The 23,716-nt window shown below is 41.1% G+C and overlaps 1 protein-coding gene across 2 annotated transcripts in view; it reads left to right on the top strand.

The window, feature by feature from the left end:
• betaCOP (coatomer subunit beta) overlaps nt 1-3,012 on the top strand; it is a 47,497-nt gene extending 44,485 nt beyond the window's left edge. The window contains exons 19-21 of one of the 2 annotated variants that reach the window (XM_090166431.1): nt 871-1,023; nt 1,432-1,549; nt 2,859-3,012. In XM_090166431.1, coding sequence (XP_090022557.1) covers nt 871-1,023; nt 1,432-1,500 — 222 coding nt within the window. In that variant the 3' untranslated portion in view covers nt 1,501-1,549; nt 2,859-3,012. Of the gene's footprint in view, nt 1-870; nt 1,024-1,431; nt 1,646-2,858 lie in introns of those variants that run through there. The other variant, XM_090166430.1, reaches the window with a different exon arrangement.
• Nucleotides 3,013-23,716: the final 20,704 nt, after the last annotated feature.

Below are 23,716 nucleotides of genomic sequence, written 5' to 3'. Positions count from 1 at the left end.
ATTTTCCTTTCTAATTCTAAAACAAAAATTGCCAGTCATCTCTTACACTTTTGCTAATTGTTGAAAACGGGTAGTTTTCTACCTTATTTTAATGCGCAAATTATCATAATCAAAAACAGTAGTTAATTCCTAACTAATATCAAATTTTTTTCACCCATGAATATTCAATTGAAGTACTCTAGATTGGCTGTCACTTATGAAAAGCCTACGGAGCCTAATTCTATCGATTTCCTATTTGAAATTTAAAAAGACAATGATACTGACATTCTTTTTATCAATTAAATTCAAATTAGTATCCAAATAAAATGCAAAAAGCCATTTGTATTGCGTGGTTTTATGGTACGTAACATGCTTGTCTGTCATGCTGGAGGCTGGGGATCAGTTCTTCGGAACTCCAATGAACATTTTAAATACTATTTTTTGGTATAACTTATTTTGTATATTAGAATGTGTTTAGTTATAACTAGGCATAAAATATTTTTGAACACTTCATAAAAATTTATAACAGGTAAAGTTATTTTACCAAAATTATAATAATGAATATGTTAATTGTAGAAACCCGGTCCTACATACAAAGCAAGCATGCTACCCCCTAGCCACAGAATAGAAGAAGCTGGGGCACTTTGAGTCATTTAATTGGTGTCTGGTGAGGACGTTCCTGGAGAGGGAATCACAGGGTAATGATAAGTGAAATAAATTCATGCTAATATATATGAATACTTAAATTGTTATCCATGGTGAACAAGTTAAAATATTAATTAAACCTATTTCATATTGGATTACATACACAATATTAATCTGCAAAGTAATTTGCTTGTGCAATAATATAAAATATAATTAAATATAATTCCAATTTTTTTCTGCTTTCAGGCTTTAAGTGGAGAATGTGGTTTTATGGCGGCAAATTTGTATGCCAAATCTATATTTGGAGAAGATGCACTAGCAAATGTTAGTATTGAAAAGAATCCTACAAATCCCGATGGAGCCGTGACTGGACATATTCGTATTAGAGCCAAAAGTCAGGTATTGAAATAAACTGATATATTTAATTACAAAAGATATAAATGTAGCAAATTGCAATGCTAGCCATGGCTTGAATTTTATTACTCCCAGACACTCATTAGATGCGCATTAATTGAATAACAAGGCAGTTAATCCTCAAACTAATTTCAAAAGTCTGCACGACTCTAGCACTCGTAGATTTGTAAAAGTAAGAAGGCTATGCTACTTCCTAAAGACCTAAAGTGTTTTGACACCCCCCACCCTGGCCTTTTTTTTACTTGGAAAAATACAATTTATGAATCACTAGTGGCAGGGATGAATAATAGATATTTTTATTGAGCTTATTTATTCATTTAATATTCACTTTTAAGTGTTGTTCAGGCCAAACCATATTGAGACTATATTAAAGAAGTTTTGTTTTGTTTTCAGGGCATGGCTTTAAGTTTGGGAGACAAGATTAATTTAACCCAAAAATCTCCAATCAAATCTGGCGCTTAATACAAATTTAAAATTTTAAGTACACATCTTATATAAGCTTGTCGTCAAGGTATTCATTCCCTCAATTTTATATTTATATGTTATGGATTAATTATTTACTAAAGGAATAAAATTAGTTTAATGAATTTTTAATTACCATACCATACATTTCGTCTAGCATAGTCTTGTTCATAAAACTACAGCAAAGGCTGACTCACTATTTTTTTTACGCAAATGTCAAGCAATAAAGTCAGCATTAAGTTTCCCACAATATGTCACTCTCTTCGAGAACAATATTAAAATATCAGCTATGAATGGCATTACCTACTGCCAAATTTACTGACATCTGTGGCTATAATTAATAGCTTTAACCTGCTTCATTATTTCCACTGACACACGACACATTGGGTTAGCAGGCATCAATTTTAATACTTCTATGACTGTGCAGCTCGATTTGAATTATCACTGTGTTAAGTGAAATTTATTAAAGTTACCAAAACACATTACTATTTTCGAAGATAATTTTAAGAATACTGGTCTATTTACACTTGAAAAGGACACGAGTTAATACATTTTAAATGCATTTTAGACTAGAAAATTACTTAACAAGTGACTGGTAACATTTATTAAAATTTGCTTGTGCTCTGTGTTACTTTACAACATCTATCACTGTGTTAAGTGCTATTGCGATTTATGAAGTTTTAGGATAATTTTAAGAATACTGGTCTATTTACACTTGAAAAGGACACGAGTCATTACATTTTAAATGCATTTTAGACTAGAAAATTACTTGACAAGTGACTGGTAACATTTATAAAAATTTGCTTGTGCTCTGTGTTACTTTACAACATCTATCACTGTGTTAAGTGCTATTGCGATTTATGAAGTTTTAGGATAATTTTAAGAATACTGGTCAATTTACAATTGAAAAAGGCACCGATATATCGGCCTATTTTTCTAATATCGGTATCGGCCAATATCGGCTTAAACGCAGCCGATATTGGCCAATAACGGTATTCAAAAAATATTTGCAGGAAAAATATTTAAAAATAATAAAATACTCGATTAACTACCTTATGATAATATTTTATTGCCACAAACTGACATTTCTCTTTAAAAAGGCAAGTTCTTCAACCAGGCTTGGGTTTAGTCTATTTCTTAATTTTGTAAGTAGCTTTCCGGTTGTACTAAACAGCCTTGCACTATCAACACTGGATGCAGGTGCTGATGGATATATTCTAGTAAGGCTGGCAAGAATTTAGAATCGTTCTTTATTGGCATGCATCGGTGCATCCCTAGGCAGTAGGCACAAGTCATTATTATATTTTAAATGCATTGTAGACTAGTAAATTACTTGAGTTACTGTTTTTCGATTTCAGGGCATGGCTTTAAGTTTGGGAGACAAAATTAATTTAAAGCAAAAATCTCCAATCAAATCTGGTGCTTAATATAAATTTAAAATCTTGAAGGCTGTCTCGATTTTTTATTTATATGTTATGGATTAATTATTTAATAAACTAGTTCAAATTCAGACTTTTGTTCATTATTTTACCCAAGTGTGAAGCAGTAAAGTCATTATTATTATTATTATTATTATCATCATAATTAATTGTGTAGTCGAATCTCAGAAACAAAGTCATAAAAGACGATAACTGCATTCTCGAGGCCAAGGATCTAACCTTTGGTGATCCAGGGCTACGTCTAATCGTCTATTCCCTCTAGTGGGAACCTACGACATAACACTGCTTTGGCCACCTTAAAGTGGTGCAGGTTAATCTGAACCACCTTGATGCCCATCTTAAGGTTTTAGAGGAGCACTCAGCACTACTGATTATTCTCAGAGGTGGGTGTGGTAACCACACCATTCCCTCCAGTCTCCTCCAATCCCCCTACGTATGAGGCGTACCTAATAAATTAGGGATCATCTCACAACAGATTGTCTTCCATGTTTATAATGACCAATACCTTTTGTCAGTGTGTCTTCCCCACTAGACAAGGTATTATTACCTTCTGCGCCAGCAGGCTCTTCACTTTCTGACCCATCCTTAGCCTCATTTGAAGGCTTAGCTGTGCTGGAATTGTATTTTTAAAATACCCAGATCCAAGCCCGTATCCGCCCTAAAATCGGCCCCATCTGTGTCTAAGATCCAGCGAATGGAAGACTTGTTGACCACCAAATTAACTACCCTCCAACAGTGGGTGTCAAGATCGCCATTTGAAAAGAATCTAATTGTCCTTCGTCCATATGTTCGGGGGTTTCAACGCCACTTTGAACGGTTTTCGGATTTAACTGGCTTTTATACCAAAAGCTTCGTGCCCCGAAGAACCGTATCATTTTGGTCGACCACCATTTTCAATCATTCACTTAACAGATTATCTCTGCACAAATAGATGATGGCTGCCCCAGACAGCTGGTAATTCGAGAAGTGGGGCAGCGGGTCACCACATGGTATCCCATCTATCCGCTCAAGAATCCCACACTGAATGATGTTGAGCTCATCATCCACAATGGTAGTGACGGGAAAGCCTTCTTTAATGATGGCGATCTTCGTCGACCCTGCAAGTTCAATGTAAGGCCTAGACTTAGGCCTTTTGTAAGCCTGTTGCTGAGATTCGGGCAAACGTTTCTGGACAACATGTTTTTCAAATTTTTTCTATAACTGTTTAGAGTAGAAAGTCAAATGATACCTTTTTGGAAAATTTAAAAAAAAGAAAATTTTCGCTATCTAAAATATTTAAAATTTTAATTATTCGACCGAGCCTTAAAAAACTAATCATCGCTTTTTCAACCAATAGAAATTGGAGAAATTCGCGCGCGTGACCAAACCCAATCGCCGATAAAATAACACAAAACCTAGCCAAAATACAGAAAAATCTATGTAATCGAAAATTATTGAATACATCGAAAAATGCCGTCTGGGGATCAGAAACAGGGGCTTCAATGCTTTCGGCGCCCTGTTCCGATGTAGAGTGGGAAATGTCATCCCTCAGGTGTAAAATTATCAGAAACAGGGGCTTCAATGCTTCCATTGGTTAATATGGGCTCTCACGATCTGGCGAAATTATCTCGTGTCCACCATGGGCGTTCAATGTCATGGCTGAAATAAACATGGCAATGACTACCGGGCACACCCACGAGCACGCTACAAATAACTAAATGTGAAAAATCATCAATTAAGGAAGATAAGTATTTGTTGTAAAGACAGAGATGCTCGTGAATGTAATTTTAAAATATATTATGTATTACAAAACTAATTTTCGCAATTCCAGGGTAACTATATACATGAAAGTCTATAAAACAAATATTCCTTACGAATATGCACTATCGAAAGTATACGAAACCAGATACCATTGGCATTTAAGTACACACAGTCATCCCGTATTAACTTGATATTAAATTTAAGTAAACTCAAAAATAATTTTTCGAGTTACCTGGGTTTTGGAAATATGGTAGAGAAATGCGGACACGTTAGATGGTGCCTGTATCAATGAGCGTATTGGCCAGAAATCTCCTTAAAATTAAAATTTCCTAAGGCAAGCGAAAACATAGTTTAGAAAGATCAGTACTAATTAAATATGTAATACAACCAAGTCGGTATTATGTACATTTAAATTCGAAAATCGCCAAAAATCCCATTTCCGGGGCCCCAATCTCACAAATGTTAACAATGCCGTCGAGGGCATAATATTTCCAATTGATAGACGTATCATGTCTTCGTACCTCTAACGTACCACGAGAAGTCGTGCGGACACCGTACGTGAAACTAATACACATAAATCCCCCAGGGATTGTGTGTAATAAAAAAAGATGAATAGTCAGTTTTAGGGTGGACAGAACTCCGGATTATAAAGCTTCTAAGCAGAGAGTTTTTACCCAGTGCCACAAGCTGGGATTGAACCCGGTTCCTCTCGCTGAGAGGCGAAAGTGCTCACCCCTGTGGATTAACGTACCTGTTATTTTCGTTGGAAGTAGTAAAGACTCCTCCATCTAACCTGGAAGGTTGACTTGAAACCGGTATCCGCTCTCAGGTGAGGTGAACCCCTCAGAGCGAACATCGTCCCCTGTCTTGTGCCTCGCCCAGAGGTTGGTTTGTCAAAGCGACAATCACCCGTAGTACAGGGCCGTCTTAAGGCATGGGCTAAGTGGGCTACAGCCCAGGGCCTCCAGCCAGTTTGGGGCCCCGGAAAGGCCATCCATACCGCCTCTACTCTAGGTATAAGGGATTAGTTAATTAAATATTATTTATACTCATTTAATATTATGTATCTTTTAGTTACGTCTAAAGTAATTTGACTCATCGCCACATCGCGCATCATACGGTACCAACAATTTTTAAAACCTAACAGCATATGTAACATAATTACTCATAAGTATGCCACCGTACCTTTATTCCATTCAAAATCTTCACTAACGGATTGTTTCACCACGAACCAGTAAAAAGGTGGACTACGTTAGATTTTAACCTTTTCATTCATCCTAGTAATTTTGGGAGTCACACTATTGGCTAGTAACATATTTATTTAAGCCAATGGAAAATCTCGAAATTGAGAAGGAATTTTTTGCGTCGGAATTTTAGTCAGCCCAATGTAGCTTTATTTAAATTTATAAACTCGCTCGGTTTGTGGGGATGAAGTTAAATTATGAGTAATTTAGAAAAACAAAAGGTTCGGGAAAATGACCAATAAGTGATCGCTTTCCGAAAATGGAACAAGTCGTCGAAGTGGGATATTCCAATTTCCACCAGCGTTATTAAAACCCATATCAAGCCTAGAAGAGTTAGGCCTAGGCTCAAAAGAATCTGCAAAGACTCCAACCTTGTAGATGCGCCAGAAAAGCTCAACCTGAATTTCAACTATTTTTTCCAATAAATTTGCTTCTTTTATTTGACAATGCAAATTTATTTTAGAACGTGAGTCTCCGAGAACTTCATTAATTTTCAAATTAATTACATTAACAGAACTTGAGACTATTGTAGTTCATTTTAGCTCCTAAGCCTTGGTTGTTCAAACCGTTTTTTTTTCTAAAATAATGGACGTCGGTTTATCAGACGTAGAGCTAATTATACGACGGCATTATCGGCATTTGAGATTCGATGACGTCAAATATTACGTAGGGTACGGATGACGCAATATCTGTGAAACAAACCGTTAGTGAAGAAATAGAGCTAGTGGCATACTTATAAGTAATTATGTTACATATGGGTGTTGAACTACGCATACTCCGTTAGTACGCGTCAAGTTGTTTATTTTTATTTACAAGTGACAAATAAAGGTTTAACTTTCTAATTCGCCACGAATTGGTACACTATTAACGTAATATCTATTTTAAGCTCAAGAATATAAGTTTTAATTTTGAAAATGAAATTAATATTTCTCTTTTTATTAGGTGTATTTTTAAATTAATAACTGACAATAAATAATGTAGAAATTAAAGCAAACCCCTTAAATTAAACTGAGATAAATCAAAAAATATATTTTAACAGAATAAACTGAGCTATTAGAGACAATATCTCCGGTAAAAATGCGTGAATAATACAAATAACGATTTGTTTTGTCTTATTTCAAACTATTCTAAAAGTTCAAGTAATTATCTAAATTTTGGACTGGATTGTTTTACCAAATGTTTTATCCCCGCATAACGGTAGGTTTTACCCGAGGGGTCGGCCATTACCAAAAAAAAGCGTGCGGGATTTCGAAATCTCTGTGATTTCTCGATTTCGTCAAAGATTTCGCGATTTCGTCACGAGATTGACCAAATTTCAAAATCTTTTGAAATCGCGAAGAGATTTTGCGATTTCGTCAGGGATTTCGCGATTTCGTCGGAGATTTCTTCCAAAGTGTAGGGGATTTTGTACAAATGTCCGACCCCTCGGTTTTACCCCTTTTCCCACTTAATTTGCCGTAGGAATGGTTCATCTTTCCCCGCCTCTCTGGAAATGGACTTAAAACGAAGAGACCTTGCGCGAGCCGAGTTCCGTTAAAAGTTCTAATTACGAATTTTGTTTTGGATTTTAGAAGCTAGGTTAAAAATGATAGCCGTATCGTGGACCATTTTCTGGTCGGCATTTGTGATCTTCTAATATTTCCAAAACCACCCACAAGCGTGGCGTGTTTGGAGAGTGAAACTTTATCCGCTAAAGAACCGTCAACGTTACTTGAGAAACGGACAGTCTTAATTGGGCAGCAGCACAGCGTCAACACCAACCAACGGAAGCGTATTCTTCGCCTCAGCAACCACATTCGTAAGACGCGCGTCCCAACATTCCCAGGAAAAAAAAACCAACGTAATTGACACGCCGTTAGGAATGATCGGACCGGAGTTTGAAGACATTTAAATGGATAGCTCTTTTGAGTCGTTGAAAATGTTTCGACTGGCGAATTCGGCGGCGAAGGCGAGCGAACGGCCGTGTCACCTCCCGAAGCGTATTCACCCAAACCCGTTGATGAGCTTAACTCCCAACTTTCCGACAGCGGTTAAAAGTATAGCGATGGTTAGGAGCGATAATGAAGATCGTGGTGAAAGTAGGAAAAGTGGCGGTTCTAGTAGCGGCGCCGAAAGTGACAGCACCAACACTAACGGAAGCGGGGCCGGTAGCAGTGACATTTCGAGAGATACTATATAGTAATGCCCGAGAAAATAACAGCGACTTTATCCAAAAAATTAAGCGTTTCCCCCAAAACAGACCAAATTTCACCTACGCTTATGAAATCGGCAATCCGACGGAGTTAACTTATCGGGACACCGCCCGAGACCAATCGCGTCACACCGCTGCAAAACATTTTGAAAAGAAAACCTGATGACGCTAAAGGTAGGGCCGTTAATTTTGTCCAAATTGCACTTTTCTCAACCGGGGATGTTGCAGATATACCGAATGATACCACTTTTTAAATTTCACACAAAATTGATCACCGCGAAAAATTAGCAAAAACAGTCACGGGTGGAAACTTTTACCGCTACGCGACCATAAACGTTTAGTACAATATCCTTTGACGTTTGGGGCTATTCCTTCACATTACGAAGACACCGCGACGTAAATCATTCAATAGTAATATTTCGCCTTATTTATATTTAGACACTAGGGGGCTCTGTGCTTCAAATCATTTCATTAACGGGTATGTTAACTAAATAATTACAAAATCTTAAGAGCAATGTACTTTATACTTTAAAATTATCTTAAAAACAAAGAAACTAAAATATTATAGCCGTTTTGTTTGTCATAGGCGCTCGGTCATTCGTCATAAAATTTAAGTTTTGTATTAAATTTGTCTACTTTATGTGGAAATAGTGGAGATGGCTTCTTCTTTACAAGCGGTTATATTTCTTTTAGAAAAGATTTTACTCTTGCCCCATTGTACGCGTTAAATATAACAAATATGCTATATCCCAATGCAAATAAAAATATTATTCGCGACTGAAACCAGTCTAGGCGGCGTAAAGGCGCTAGCTTCTCCGAGGTAGCGCCGATGATCTAGCGTCTGCTAAGGACAAATTAAAAAGGCATAAGTATGGGGCGCCAAACCGGAAAAAACTAAATGAACTAAATATACACTTTTATAACCAAAACTCGCGTATTAAGAATGAGATTTTTCATTTATCCAGAACGAGACTCGCGTATCCAGAACGAGATTTTTCATTTATCCGGAACGAAATTTTTCATATACCCAGAACGAGATTTTTCATATTCCCAGAACGAGATTTTTCATATTCCCAGAACGAGATTTTTCATATACCCAGAACGAGATTTTTCATATTCCCAGAACGAGATTTTTCATATTCCCAGAACGAGATTTTTCGTAATGATGGCTTAGGCGGCATCTTTCCGTTGACGGACCCGGCGTTGATTATTTCGGTACGTTTCCTTTAGTTTTTGGGCTTACGCGATCGTGAGTTTCCCTTCAACGACGAAGCTCGTAATGATGACTTAGGCGGCATCTTTCCGTTGACGGACCCGGCGTTGATTATTTCGGTACGTTTCCTTTAGTTTTTCGGCTTACGCGATCGTGAGTTTCCCTTCAACGACGAAGCTCGTAATGATGGCTTAGGCGGCATCTTTCCGTACGTTACCTTTAGTTTTTCGGCTTACGCGATCGTGAGTTTCCCTTCAACGACGAAGCTCGTAATGATGGCTTAGGCGGCATCTTTCCTTTGACGGACCCGGCGTTGATTATTTCGGTACGTTACCTTTAGTTTTTCGGCTTATGCGATCGTGAGTTTCCCTTCAACGACGAAGCTCGTAATGATGGCTTAGGCGGCATCTTTCCGTTGACGGACCCGGCGTTGATTATTTCGGTACGTTACCTTTAGTTTTTCGACTTACGCGATCGTGAGTTTCCCTTCAACGACGAAGCTCGTAATGATGGCTTAGGCGGCATCTTTCCTTTGACGGACCCGGCGTTGATTATTTCGGTACGTTACCTTTAGTTTTTCGGCTTACGCGATCGTGAGTTTCCCTTCAAAGACGAAGCTCGTAATGATGGCTTAGGCGGCATCTTTCCTTTGACGGACCCGGCGTTGATTCTTTCGGTACGTTACCTTTAGTTTTTCGGCTTACGCGATCGTGAGTTTCCCTTCAACGACAAAGCTCGTAATGATGGCTTAGGCGGCATCTTTCCGTTGACGGACCCGGCGTTGATTATTTCGGTACGTTACCTTTAGTTTTTCGGCTTACGCGATCGTGAGTTTCCCTTCAACGACGAAGCTCGTAATGATGGCTTAGGCGGCATCTTTCCGTACGTTACCTTTAGTTTTTCGGCTTACGCGATCGTGAGTTTCCCTTCAACGACGAAGCTCGTAATGATGGCTTAGGCGGCATCTTTCCTTTGACGGACCCGGCGTTGATTATTTCGGTACGTTACCTTTAGTTTTTCGGCTTATGCGATCGTGAGTTTCCCTTCAACGACGAAGCTCGTAATGATGGCTTAGGCGGCATCTTTCCGTTGACGGACCCGGCGTTGATTATTTCGGTACGTTACCTTTAGTTTTTCGACTTACGCGATCGTGAGTTTCCCTTCAACGACGAAGCTCGTAATGATGGCTTAGGCGGCATCTTTCCTTTGACGGACCCGGCGTTGATTATTTCGGTACGTTACCTTTAGTTTTTCGGCTTACGCGATCGTGAGTTTCCCTTCAAAGACGAAGCTCGTAATGATGGCTTAGGCGGCATCTTTCCTTTGACGGACCCGGCGTTGATTCTTTCGGTACGTTACCTTTAGTTTTTCGGCTTACGCGATCGTGAGTTTCCCTTCAACGACAAAGCTCGTAATGATGGCTTAGGCGGCATCTTTCCGTTGACGGACCCGGCGTTGATTATTTCGGTACGTTACCTTTAGTTTTTCGGCTTACGCGATCGTGAGTTTCCCTTCAACGACGAAGCTCGTAATGTTGGCTTAGGCGGCATCTTTCCGTTGACGGACCCGGCGTTGATTATTTCGGTACGTTTCCTTTAGTTTTTCGGCTTACGCGATCGTGAGTTTCCCTTCAACGACGAAGCTCGTAATGTTAGCTTAGGCGGCATCTTTCCTTTGACGGACCCGGCGTTGATTATTTCGGTACGTTACCTTTAGTTTTTCGGCTTACGCGATCGTGAGTTTCCCTTCACCGACGAAGCTCGTAATGATGGCTTAGGCGGCATCTTTCGGTACGTTACCTTTAGTTTTTCGGCTTACGGGATCGTGAGTTTCCCTTCAACGACGAAGCTCGTAATGATGGCTTAGGCGGCATCTTTCCGTTGACGGACCCGGCGTTGATTATTTCGGTACGTTACCTTTAGTTTTTCGGCTTTTGCGATCGTGAGTTTCCCTTCAACGACGAAGCTCGTAATGTTGGCTTAGGCGGCATCTTTTCGTTGACGGACCCGGCGTTGATTATTTCGGTACGTTTCCTTTAGTTCTTCGGCTTACGCGATCGTGAGTTTCCCTTCAACGACGAAGCCCGTAATGATGGCTTAGGCGGCATCTTTCCGTTGACGGACCCGGCGTTGATTATTTCGGTACGTTACTTTTAGTTTTTCGGCTTTTGCGATCGTGAGTTTTCCTTCAACGACGAAGCTCGTAATGTTGGCTTAGGCGGCATCTTTTCGTTGACGGACCCGGCGTTGATTATTTCGGTACGTTACCTTTAGTTTTTCGGCTTACGCGATCGTGAGTTTCCCTTCAACGACGAAGCTCGTAATGTTGGCTTAGGCGGCATCTTTTCGTTGACGGACCCGGCGTTGATTATTTCGGTACGTTACCTTTAGTTTTTCGGCTTACGCGATCGTGAGTTTCCCTTCAACGACGAAGCTCGTAATGTTGGCTTAGGCGGCATCTTTTCGTTGACGGACCCGGCGTTGATTATTTCGGTACGTTACCTTTAGTTTTTCGGCTTTTGCGATCGTGAGTTTTCCTTCAACGACGAAGCTCGTAATGTTGGCTTAGGCGGCATCTTTTCGTTGACGGACCCGGCGTTGATTATTTCGGTACGTTACCTTTAGTTTTTCGGCTTACGCGATCGTGAGTTTCCCTTCAACGACGAAGCTCGTAATGTTGGCTTAGGCGGCATCTTTTCGTTGACGGACCCGGCGTTGATTATTTCGGTACGTTACCTTTAGTTTTTCGGCTTACGCGATCGTGAGTTTCCCTTCAACGACGAAGCTCGTAATGTTGGCTTAGGCGGCATCTTTTCGTTGACGGACCCGGCGTTGATTATTTCGGTACGTTACCTTTAGTTTTTCGGCTTTTGCGATCGTGAGTTTTCCTTCAACGACGAAGCTCGTAATGTTGGCTTAGGCGGAATCTTTCCTTTGACGGACCCGGCGTTGATTCTTTCGGTTTGTTACCTTTAGTTTTTCGGCTTACGCGATCGTGAGTTTCCCTTCAACGACGAAGCTCGTAATGATGGCTTAGGCGGCATCTTTCCGTTGACGGATCCGGCGTTGATTATTTCGGTACGTTACCTTTAGTTTTTCGGCTTACGCGATCGTGAGTTTCCCTTCAACGACGAAGCTCGTAATGTTGGCTTAGGTGGCATCTTTTCGTTGACGGACCCGGCGTTGATTATTTCGGTACGTTTCCTTTAGTTCTTCGGCTTACGCGATCGTGAGTTTCCCTTAAACGACGAAGCTCGTAATGATGGCTTAGGCGGCATCTTTCCGTTGACGGACCCGGCGTTGATTATTTCGGTACGTTACCTTTAGTTTTTCGGCTTTTGCGATCGTGAGTTTTCCTTCAACGACGAAGCTCGTAATGTTGGCTTAGGCGGCATCTTTCCGTTGACGGACCCGGCGTTGATTATTTCGGTACGTTACCTTTAGTTTTTCGGCTTATGCAATCTGAGTTTCCCCCCAGTAAGTCGGTTATCCCCGGGTTTCCAACCCCGACCCGACTCAGGTTTTTTTTAGTCGGGTTTTCCAAATCCCAAAAAAAATAGAATAAACGCCCAATTCGCACTACTTGTCCGTTTCACGTGGGGGGGGGGGGGCGTGAATTCATCGCGGCAAATGAGCTCCGAACTAGGGAGAACGATAGTTGGAGTAACTGAGACGGAGAGAGGACACGAGCTTCTAGGACGTCCGTTTCTCTGAGCGGGTTAACTTGCGTCTTCAACTTTTCCGGTGCAGACAATGAACGAAGAGGGGATCTTCGTTTCCATATGTAATGTAGCGAGTCGCTTTTGTTCCAATAAATGATTTTTTTTTTCTTAACAAAATTATATAAAATTTAAATTTTAATTATTTGATTAAGTAAAACTCGTGTTTTCATAACAAAATTATATAAAATTTAAATTTTAATTATTTGATTAAATAACATTTGTGTTTTAGTAACAAAATTAGATAGAATTTGATCTGAGGGAAATAACCTTGTGCGAACGGCGGTTGTACCTCTTACTTGAGCAACGGACGGGAATAAAACAAAGAATGTGAACGGAATCTGAATAGCGTGGAAACTGAATAGCGTGGAAAAGATTCCTTTTGGCGTTGCTATAAGTCGCCACTAACTGAATTTTGAAGGTGTCGTTCTCCATATAAACAAGGTGGCCGAATCGTAACCATAATTTCACTTGCTGATTTCTTCAGGCCCTAAATGGGTTAGTGTGCAATAACTGGTGGCTTTACCGGGGAGTCGGGGTCCGGCTCTTGTAACCCATAAGGGCGGTGGCGCACTGGGTGATGTTAGCTCTGATCAAATGGTCCTATCTCCACCTCCGACTTCGGTCAGGTTTGGGCTGGATACTGAACTTCGGTTCAGGCTAACGGAGAGGGTCCAGGCAAACTGGCCGCCTCGGCGGATTGGGTAGCCTGCTGTGGGGCGGCGAGCCTCCATGTGCGGGCACGGCGGTCCTGTTTCCCGGCCTTTTGGAGCCCACCGGGATCTCCGGTGCCAGCGGTGCCGGGTTACTTGGGTTGCTGTGTGCTCGTCGTTCCCCTTTAGGAGCTCTTTCCAAAGGGTTTGGCTCCTTACCTTCATAGGTAGGGTGTCGGCTGGAGTTGCTATAGCATCCATTCTAAATCCCACTGCTGTGTGCGAAGTGGGGATTGGTCCACCCATTGCTGCACCTTCTGCTGGGTTGAGTGGCTTGCGTCAAAGGTGAGACCATCAGTAGTAGGGTTCTGCTACCCATGCTGGATTTGTCACCTGTCCGGGCTAGGGGGACGCTGGCGTAGGGCACTATGATGATAGGCCTCCGGTGGTATGGTCTCTGTTACTAGGTACACCGGGCTATAAATTCTGACACACTGCTGATTTCTTCAGTGTAACATTAAATATTTCTTCCTCTCTTTTCTCGACTTTTTAAGAGGCTGTTATTTTCTAAGATGATGTTCGCGGTGGTGGTGATCACTTCACGCCGCATCCTCATCCTCCGACTTCGGTCAGGAAGGGGCTGGTAACTGGGCGTCGGCTCAGGCTACCGGAGAGGGTTCAGGCAAACTGGCCACCTTGAAGGATTGGGTAGCCTGCTGTGGGGCGGTGGGTCTCCGTATGAGGCGCAGAGGTCCTGTTTCCCGGCCTTTTGAGGCTACAACGGGTGTCCGGTGCCAACTGTGTCGGGTAACGTGGGCCTCTGTGTACCCGCCGTTCCCCTTTGTAGCTCTTTCTGTAGGGTATGGTTCTCTACATACGTGGGTAGTGTGTTGGCTGGAGTTGCTAACGCATTCCCACTGCTGTGTACGAAGTGAGGGGTTGGTCGTCCCATTGTTGCACCTTTTGCTGGGTTGAGTGGCTTGCGTCGAAAGTGAGACCGTCAGCGGTAGGGTTCTCTACCTGCCTTGGCTGTTCTGTCACCTGTCCGGGCGGCTGCGGTTAGACGGAACGGCTAGCTGCAGCTGCGGAGGTTTGGATCACCGGTATATAAATTCCGACCACATGGCTGCAGCTGGACGAACGGCTGGCGACGGCTGCGACTGGACTGAAAGGAAGCCTGCAGTTGCGGCTGGACGGGAATGGCTGGAGGCTTCAGAACTCGTTGTAGAAGCGGCTTCTTAGACTCGAAGTCAGACTCATTCTCCCTCCCAAATATATATATATATATATATTTTTTTTTCTAAATCTGATCAGGAATTTGAGAAAGTTCGAGGTCGGAAGCTATAGCGTCGCGGCTGGGCGGGAACGGTTGGCAGCGGTTGCGACTGGACGGAATGGCTAGCTACGGCTGCGGCTGAACGGAAAGGCTAGCTATACGGCTGCGGCTTAACGGAACGGGTGGCGGCAGCTGTGACTGGATGGAACGGCTGACTGTGGTTGCGGCTGGTGGCGTCAGAACTCGTTGTAGAAGCGGCTTATTAGACTCGGAGTTGGATTCGTTCTCCCTCCCAAATATTTTTTTTATAAATCTAATCAGGAATTTGAGGAAAGTTCGAGGTTGGATGTTATAACGCCGTGGCTGGACGGGAACGGTTGGCGGCGGTGGCGGCTGAACGTCAAGACAGGGACGTTCGACGGCGACAAACTCGTAATTATTTTTTGTTTTCTTGTATTCTTTTGGTAATAGTGTTTATATCATAGATAAAAACTAGCCCACGTTGTTTAATAGTAATTAAAATTCAAATTAACTTTTAACCTAAATAAATTTCGAGCGATACATAATAATTAAATATAATATATACAGATCATAGAATCAGTGCTTCCCTAGCTTTTTAAGTCCAAGTAGTAATTATTTTGGGAGTTTTAATTGTCACTTGGTGTAATTTATTTATAATGAACTATTGCCAATTTTACAATTTTTGAAAAACAAATAAAAATTGAAGATGGACCTAATAGTCATTCAGGGAAGTTCCCGGTGGGAAGGTGTGCAGTGTCGAAGCGGCATTACCTTGTTGAACCGCGATGGCGAAGCGCTGGATTAAGTAGGAAACTGAGTGACGGATCGAATCCTACGACCTATAGAGTTGGTCAGTTCCAAACCGAAGGAGCCAAGAGTTTCGATGGCCACTGCTTTAAACATATAGCGTTACTCAAGCGCCAAGTATTTGGATCTCTTCTTCGTTTCAGCCTGGGTAGCGGCCCGGAAAGGGGCTGTTGAAAAATTCAGATTCCCACTGATTTAGATGGAGTCCGTATAAAATTATCTTAGTATTCATTAATTCTTTAAGAATATGTATTGGTAATTTATATTCCCTTTTATAACATATCTAAAACGAATTGAATTTAATAAATCTTGGGCACGGAAAGTAAAGAAAACTCGACAACATCTAACAAGTGCTGAATGTATGAAGTATTTTGAAGAATAAAAACTTGAAATAGAAACGTTTGCCCGAGAAAAGGAAGTGTAAAAATATTAAGGCCGGAGAAACCGTGAGCGAAAATTTTGAAGAAGAAAACTGTTAAATCTAAGCGTGGAAAACGATGCGCTACATGTGATTTACTTCAGAGTACGAGGAAAAAGAACGATGAAGGATTAAAGTGCAAGAATTGTTAAGACTGGATTTGTTTCACTTGTTTGAAACCATGTGAAGGAAACTGAATAACTGCCTAATGAAAAAAATATTGCATTTTATAAAATAACACTATAAACACTTATTAAAATTTTTAATATCTAAATATTAAGATTCTGTTTTTAATTGATTCTATGATCTGCATAAATTAAATTTATTATGTATCGCTCGAAATTTATATGGGGTTAAAGGTTAATTTTAATTACTCTTAAACCACATGGGCTAGTTTTTATCTATTAGGGGTTGAAACTTCAAGTCTGACGTATTGAACATTCGAATAACATGTAATTAATTATTACTAATGCGCTTAACATTGCTCCTTATACGCGACAACAAGATGGTCAAGAGCATTATTTTCTATAAGTCAGGGTATTTATATATTTTAATCGTTGGTGTAGGTCAAGAGTATATGATATAAACACAAATGGCAAAAGTATACAAGAAAACATAAAATTAGTACGAGTTCTGACGCTGTACACTGTTTAAAAAGTCTCCAGCAGGTGAAATTTTTGCCCTCTTTTTAATTCTGCTAGAAAACTGTAATAGATAGATCGATGAAACCAATTGCAACTATTATTTATTTTCCAATATCTTTCGTTATTTATCGGTTTCGTCCGCCAAAAAGTTGTAGTTTTGGCATGTACCGTCAAAACTCATTTTTGACAACTTTTTAAATATTGGTTCTACGGCACTGACTCGCGCGTTTTTGAATTAACAATGGTCGATTCATATTAAGAGAGTGAAAAATTTTTCCCTCTACAACAATTTTTTTTAATAGTGTATCATCATAATACCTTACGCCAGCGTCCACAGCCCGGACAGTTGACAGAACAGCCAAGGCAGGTAGAGAACCCTACCGCTGACGGTCTCACCTTCGATGCAAGCCACTCAACCCAGCAAAAGGTGCAACAATGGGACGACCAACCCCTCACTTCGCACACAGCAGTGGGAATGCGTTAGCAACTCCAGCCAACACACTACCCACGTATGTAGAGAACCATACCCTACAGAAAGAGCTACAAAGGGGAACGGCAGGTACACAGAGGCCCACGTTACCCGGCACAGTTGGCACCGGACACCCGTTGTAGCCCCAAAAGGCCGGGAAACAGGACCTCTGCGCCTCATACGGAGACCCACCGCCCCACAGCAGGCTACCCAATCCTTCAAGGCGGCCAGTTTGCCTGAACCCTCTCCGGTAGCCTGAGCCGACGCCCAGTTACCAGCCCCTTCCTGATCGAAGTCGGAGGATGAGGATGCGGCGTGAAGTGATCACCACCACCGCGAACATCATCTTAGAAAATAACAGCCTCTTAAATAGTCGAGAAAAGAGAGGAAGAAATATTCAGTGAAATTATGGTTACGATTCGACCAACTTGTTTATATGGAGAACGACGCCTTCAAAATTCAGTTAGTAGCGACTTCTAGCAACGCCAAAAGGAATCTTTTCCACGCTATTCAGATTCCACGCTTTTCAGTTTCCACATTAATCAGGTTTTACTAACTTTTCCACGTAAATCAGGATGCACGTTATTCAGTTTCCACGTTATTCAGTCGGTTCGGGGTTTTTTGGAATTTTTATCTTTAAGCGTTTTCTAACTACAAAAGTGACAAACTCATTCAAAAGTAGCACATCTTTATTTATTTTGTAAATTATCTAAGACGTTATCATTTCCAAAATAATCACAACAACCTGTCAGATCTGGAATGGGACACTAAAACGGTCTTTCGACAATGTATACATTTTGCAGTTTTGTTTGGTCGTTAGGTAGAGTCTGGTTTTCAAAATGAAAAGAAAAGTTGCTTAACTGACTTTGACAGTGAAATTGAAGCAACAGCCTATAACCGTAACCGCAAACGGGCGGAGTCGCGGACGCCGGGACGAGAGTAGTCACTTCAACGGCCGACTATTTAAAAGTAAAAGTAAAACCCAAAACGACGCGAACTTTGTAATTTAGAACTAGAGAACAAGCTGGCTTGCCCCCTCCTTCCCCGTTTTGAGTGAAGCTAAACATTATTCGAAGTACTTGATCCGTTTCACATAGGGGTGAGTTCACCCCGCCCAGTGAGACGGATTTCCGTTCACATTCTTTGTTTTATTCCCGTCCGTTGCTCAAGCAAGAGGTACAACCACCGTTCGCACAAGGTTATTTCCCTCAGTTCAAATTCCATATAATTTTGTTACTAAAACACAAATGTTATTTAATCAAATAGTTAAAACTTAAATTTTATATAATTTTGTTAAGAAAACACAAATGTTATTTAATCACATAATTCCAATTAAAAATCATTTATTGGAACAAAAGCGACTCGCTACATTACATATGGAAACGAAGATCCCCTCTTCGTTCATTGTCTGCACCGGAAAAGTTGAAGACGCAAGTTAACCCGCTCAGAGAAACGGACGTCCTAGAAGCTCGTTTCCTCTCTCCGTCTCAGTTACTCCAACTATCGTTCTCCCTAGTTCGGAGCTCATTTGCCGGGATGAATTCACGCCCCCCCCCCCCCCCACGTGAAACGGACCAAGTAGTGCGAATTGGGCGTTTATTCTATTTTTTTTTTGGGATTTGGAAAACCCGACTAAAAAAACCCTGAGTCGGGTCGGGGTTGGAAACCCGGGGATAACCGACTTACTGGGAGGAAACTCAGATTGCATAAGCCAAAAAACTAAAGGAAACGTACCGAAATAATCAACGCCGGATCCGTCAACGGAAAGAAGCCGCCTAAGCCATCATTACGAGCTTCGTCGTTGAAGGGAAACTCACGATCGCGTAAGCCGAAAAACTAAAGGTAACGTACCGAAAGAATCAACGCCGGGTCCGTCAACGGAAATATGCCGCCTAAGCCATCATTACGAGCTTCGTCGTTGAAGGGAAACTCACGATCGCGTAAGCCGAAAAACTAAAGGTAACGTACCGAAAGAATCAACGCCGGGTCCGTCAACGGAAATATGCCGCCTAAGCCATCATTACGAGCTTCGTCGTTGAAGGGAAACTCACGATCGCGTAAGCCGGAAAACTTAAGGTAACGTACCGAAATAATAAACGCCGGGTCCGTCAATGGAAAGATGCCGCCTAAGCCATCATTACGAGCTTCGTCGTTGAAGGGAAACTCACGATCGCGTAAGCCGAAAAACTAAAGGTAACGTACCGAAATAATCAACGCCGGGTCCGTCAACGGAAAGAAGCCGCCTAAGCCATCATTACGAGCTTCGTCGTTGAAGGGAAACTCACGATCGCGTAAGCCGAAAAACTAAAGGTAACGTACCGAAATAATCAACGCCGGGTCCGTCAACGGAAAGAAGCCGCCTAAGCCATCATTACGAGCTTCGTCGTTGAAGGGAAACTCACGATCGCGTAAGCCGAAAAACTAAAGGTAACGTACCGAAAGAATCAACGCCGGGTCCGTCAACGGAAATATGCCGCCTAAGCCATCATTACGAGCTTCGTCGTTGAAGGGAAACTCACGATCGCGTAAGCCGGAAAACTTAAGGTAACGTACCGAAATAATAAACGCCGGGTCCGTCAATGGAAAGATGCCGCCTAAGCCATCATTACGAGCTTCGTCGTTGAAGGGAAACTCACGATCGCGTAAGCCGAAAAACTAAAGGTAACGTACCGAAAGAATCAACGCCGGGTCCGTCAACGGAAATATGCCGCCTAAGCCATCATTACGAGCTTCGTCGTTGAAGGGAAACTCACGATCGCGTAAGCCGGAAAACTTAAGGTAACGTACCGAAATAATAAACGCCGGGTCCGTCAATGGAAAGATGCCGCCTAAGCCATCATTACGAGCTTCGTCGTTGAAGGGAAACTCACGATCGCGTAAGCCGAAAAACTAAAGGTAACGTACCGAAAGAATCAACGCCGGGTCCGTCAACGGAAAGATGCCGCCTAAGCCATCATTACGAGCTTCGTCGTTGAAGGGAAACTCACGATCGCGTAAGCCGAAAAACTAAAGGTAACGTACCGAAAGAATCAACGCCGGGTCCGTCAACGGAAATATGCCGCCTAAGCCATCATTACGAGCTTCGTCGTTGAACGGAAACTCACGATCGCGTAAGCCGAAAAACTAAAGGTAACGTACCGAAATAATCAACGCCGGGTCCGTCAACGGAAAGATGCCGCCTAAGCCATCATTACGAGCTTCGTCGTTGAACGGAAACTCACGATCGCGTAAGCCGGAAAACTAAAGGTAACGTACCGAAAGAATCAACGCCGGGTCCGTCAACGGAAAGATGCCGCCTAAGCCATCATTACGAGCTTCGTCGTTGAAGGGAAACTCACGATCGCGTAAGCCGAAAAACTTAAGGTAACGTACGGAAAGATGCCGCCTAAGCCATTATTACGAGCTTTGTCGTTGAAGGGAAACTCACGATCGCATAAGCCGAAAAACTAAAGGTAAATCTCGTTCTGAATAAATGAAAAATCTCGTTCTGGGAAAATGAAAAATCTCGTTCTTTGTATATGAAAAATTTCGTTCCGGATAAATGAAAAATCTCGTTCTGGGTATATGAAAAATTTCGTTCTGGTTAAATGAAAAATCTCGTTCTTAATACGCGAGTTTTGGTGATAAAAGTGTATATTTAGTTCATTTAGTTTTTTCCGGTTTGGCGCCCCATACATAAGAACGTTTTTCTCTTAAATAAACTTATTAAAATATAAGCAAATGATGCAAAATTATTTATAAAGTCAAATTTACCAATAACGATGAGGGAAAACTAATAGCGTCTGCTTTAGCCGCTACGTAACTAGGTTTCAATGGCGAACCAAAGGGGGCGTAGCGATAGTTTTCGGTAAATATATCACGCCATTCGTATCAAAACCTCAATCGATACTAAAGCGCGTTGTATCTAGAACTCTCCCACTAAATTAATATACTTAATTACAATACTTTATTTGCTGGGTTTCTACTGAGGGAAAAAATGCGCGAATTTAGCCAAAATTTTAGGAAAACGCAAAAATTTTCCGTCTTTCTGTGCAAAATTAATATTTCTAATTTGGCAACTTTTTCGGCTCTATAGTTCTTTAACCGATCTAATTGACCTAACACGGAATATCGAATATTGTCGCGCGATACTTTAAGTTTAAACTACGTGGTTCCTTAGATCAATATTGGTCATCATCATTTTGCAAAGATAAGTGTTAATTTTAAGTTTTAAAGCCATAAAATTGCGAATAAGCCTTGGCTACGGTTCTAAAGGCTCGCGGCGGAGATTTCTTGCGCATGGTTCTAAGTTTAAAAACGTTTGCGCACGGCTTGTGCGCATTTATAATGCATTTCGCGAAATTTATTTCAGAAATGCATAGTTCAGGAAGTAGCCACTAGGAGGTGCAGGTTAAAAAGTTTAGCCCTATGACGTCATTTTACTCCAATTCTGTCTTGACGATAAAACGAGTTGGTGTAAGAAGGGAGAAGTTAAAGGTTAAAGGTTATTTATTTGCCGTAGCAGCCGTAGTTTTGTTTTAAGACGGTGACCGGTGGTGAGGTCATCAATATGTGGCTCAATTTTCTCATTTATTTAATAATAATAATAATCAGCTAGGCTAATACCCAAGGCACCACCTTAGGTCTAAGTCATCAAGTGACTTTTAAAGCCATTAAATAGCATTCAACAAATGGATTTTCGTTATTAAAAGCTTGCCACATGTGAAGAGGTTCAAAACCCGTCATGTTTTCGTGAAACGAAATTTAAGCAGATGACAAAGCTAGATTACTCCCTCTACACCTCCTTTCGAGGAGGAGTAAAAAGTGTAACCTTAGAGCTCTAGAACAAGTGAACAAAATTCGGGACAGGGTAAATCTTACCCTGAGAACAGGCGAATAAAACGTTTTAGGTTAAAAAGTTCACACTTTTTGTCCTCGGACAGGCGAAAAAACAACCTAATAACGGGTATGTGATAGTCAAAAATTTGGCCTAAACCTTTGCTTATGGGGACCTTATGATAGGCTTCTCGTTTTATTATATAAGCCACGTTCACACGTACCCTCGGAAACGTTTTGCCTCGTTTCGATCTCGCTGCGGTTCGTAGCGTTTGGAAATCTGATGGTTCACATGTTAGATTTCCAGTGAGTTTAGAAGAAAATTGGGCACGCGTAGAATAGCCACGTAATTAGGAGTTCGTCTGTTCACGCAGTTGAGTCACGTTTTAAAACCATCTAATTAAAAACGAATGCACGCAGAAGAATTTTTTTGTATTTAAAGCAAGTGTCGGCTCTAGGTGAAGTAGCTCTTTTTTCAACAGATGTCGCTGGCGTCGAAATAAAAACAAGATGCTGAAGCTACATTTTGACCCAAAAGGCGGGATATAAAAGTATGCTTCGCGTTGATTGGCTCGTTTGTAAATTTGTCAATAACTTCAATTATAATAATTGTTTATAATATATTTGATATGGGATATATAGTTTAGGTTAAAGTTCACTAATTAGATTAAAAGTGGTCTAAATATAATACTTCATAATGGCTCTCTGACAACGTTATTGTTTCGCTATTTTGAATTTTAGCTTCAGTTCCCATTAATAGATGGCTCCACGCTCTCCAGTAAAGTCGCGTTTTTCGAAGAATCTGATAGATTCATGGCCATCTCTAATAACAGGGGCCTTTTAATAATACAGGTGGCAATGATAGAGCGGACAGTTGCTTTAAATATGCAAAAAGCTGGAAGATTATTTTATTGTAAAATATTAATAAAAAATTTTTTAGGCGCAAAAAATCCACGATAGTCGATTTCCTTAAAAATTAAAGAATATGTTTCACAAAAAACCGACTCGATGACGTCACGAATCGCTGCTAAACTGGTCGACGAAGCGATCTGAAACGCTGGGACGCGCAACCAGTGTTTCCACTTTGCGGCGAAAAAGGGCGTTTTCGGCGAAAACTGTCTTGGTGAGCACCAGAAATTTTAAAACCGGTGAAAAGGCGAAAACCATTGAAAACGGCGAAATTTGCGGCGAAAATATTTTTCGATATTAGCAGTCAGAAAAAACTAAAAAATCATCGTCTCTGTAGTGGGTCCTGATTTAAATGCTGAGTCAAGACGAAAGAGGCACCTTTGGTTAAGAGAAATTTCACAACAGCCACCGTTGAAAGTGCTAAAAAATGATTATTTAATAAAGCGTTCTTTATACATAGTTATGTGGATTTTGAAATTACCGGTCATTCTTAAACCCTCTATAGTTTCTCTACTTAAAAGCATATGGTCTCGTTCAGTTTTGTTAAATTTCCCAGGATAATTTGCAACATCTGCTTCCCATTCGTTCAAATACGTAATAAAGTCCCCTTCCAACCACAATAAAATTATTAAATACATTAGAAAAAGGATAAAAAAATT

This window comes from Leiobunum rupestre, chromosome 2 (genome assembly GCF_980474605.1).
Source record: "Leiobunum rupestre chromosome 2, qqLeiRupe1.1.hap1, whole genome shotgun sequence".
NCBI classification, from domain to species: Eukaryota; Metazoa; Arthropoda; class Arachnida; order Opiliones; family Sclerosomatidae; genus Leiobunum; species Leiobunum rupestre.
Note: the sequence above shows the minus strand (reverse complement) of the source record. Positions and strands in the feature narration are given on the sequence as shown.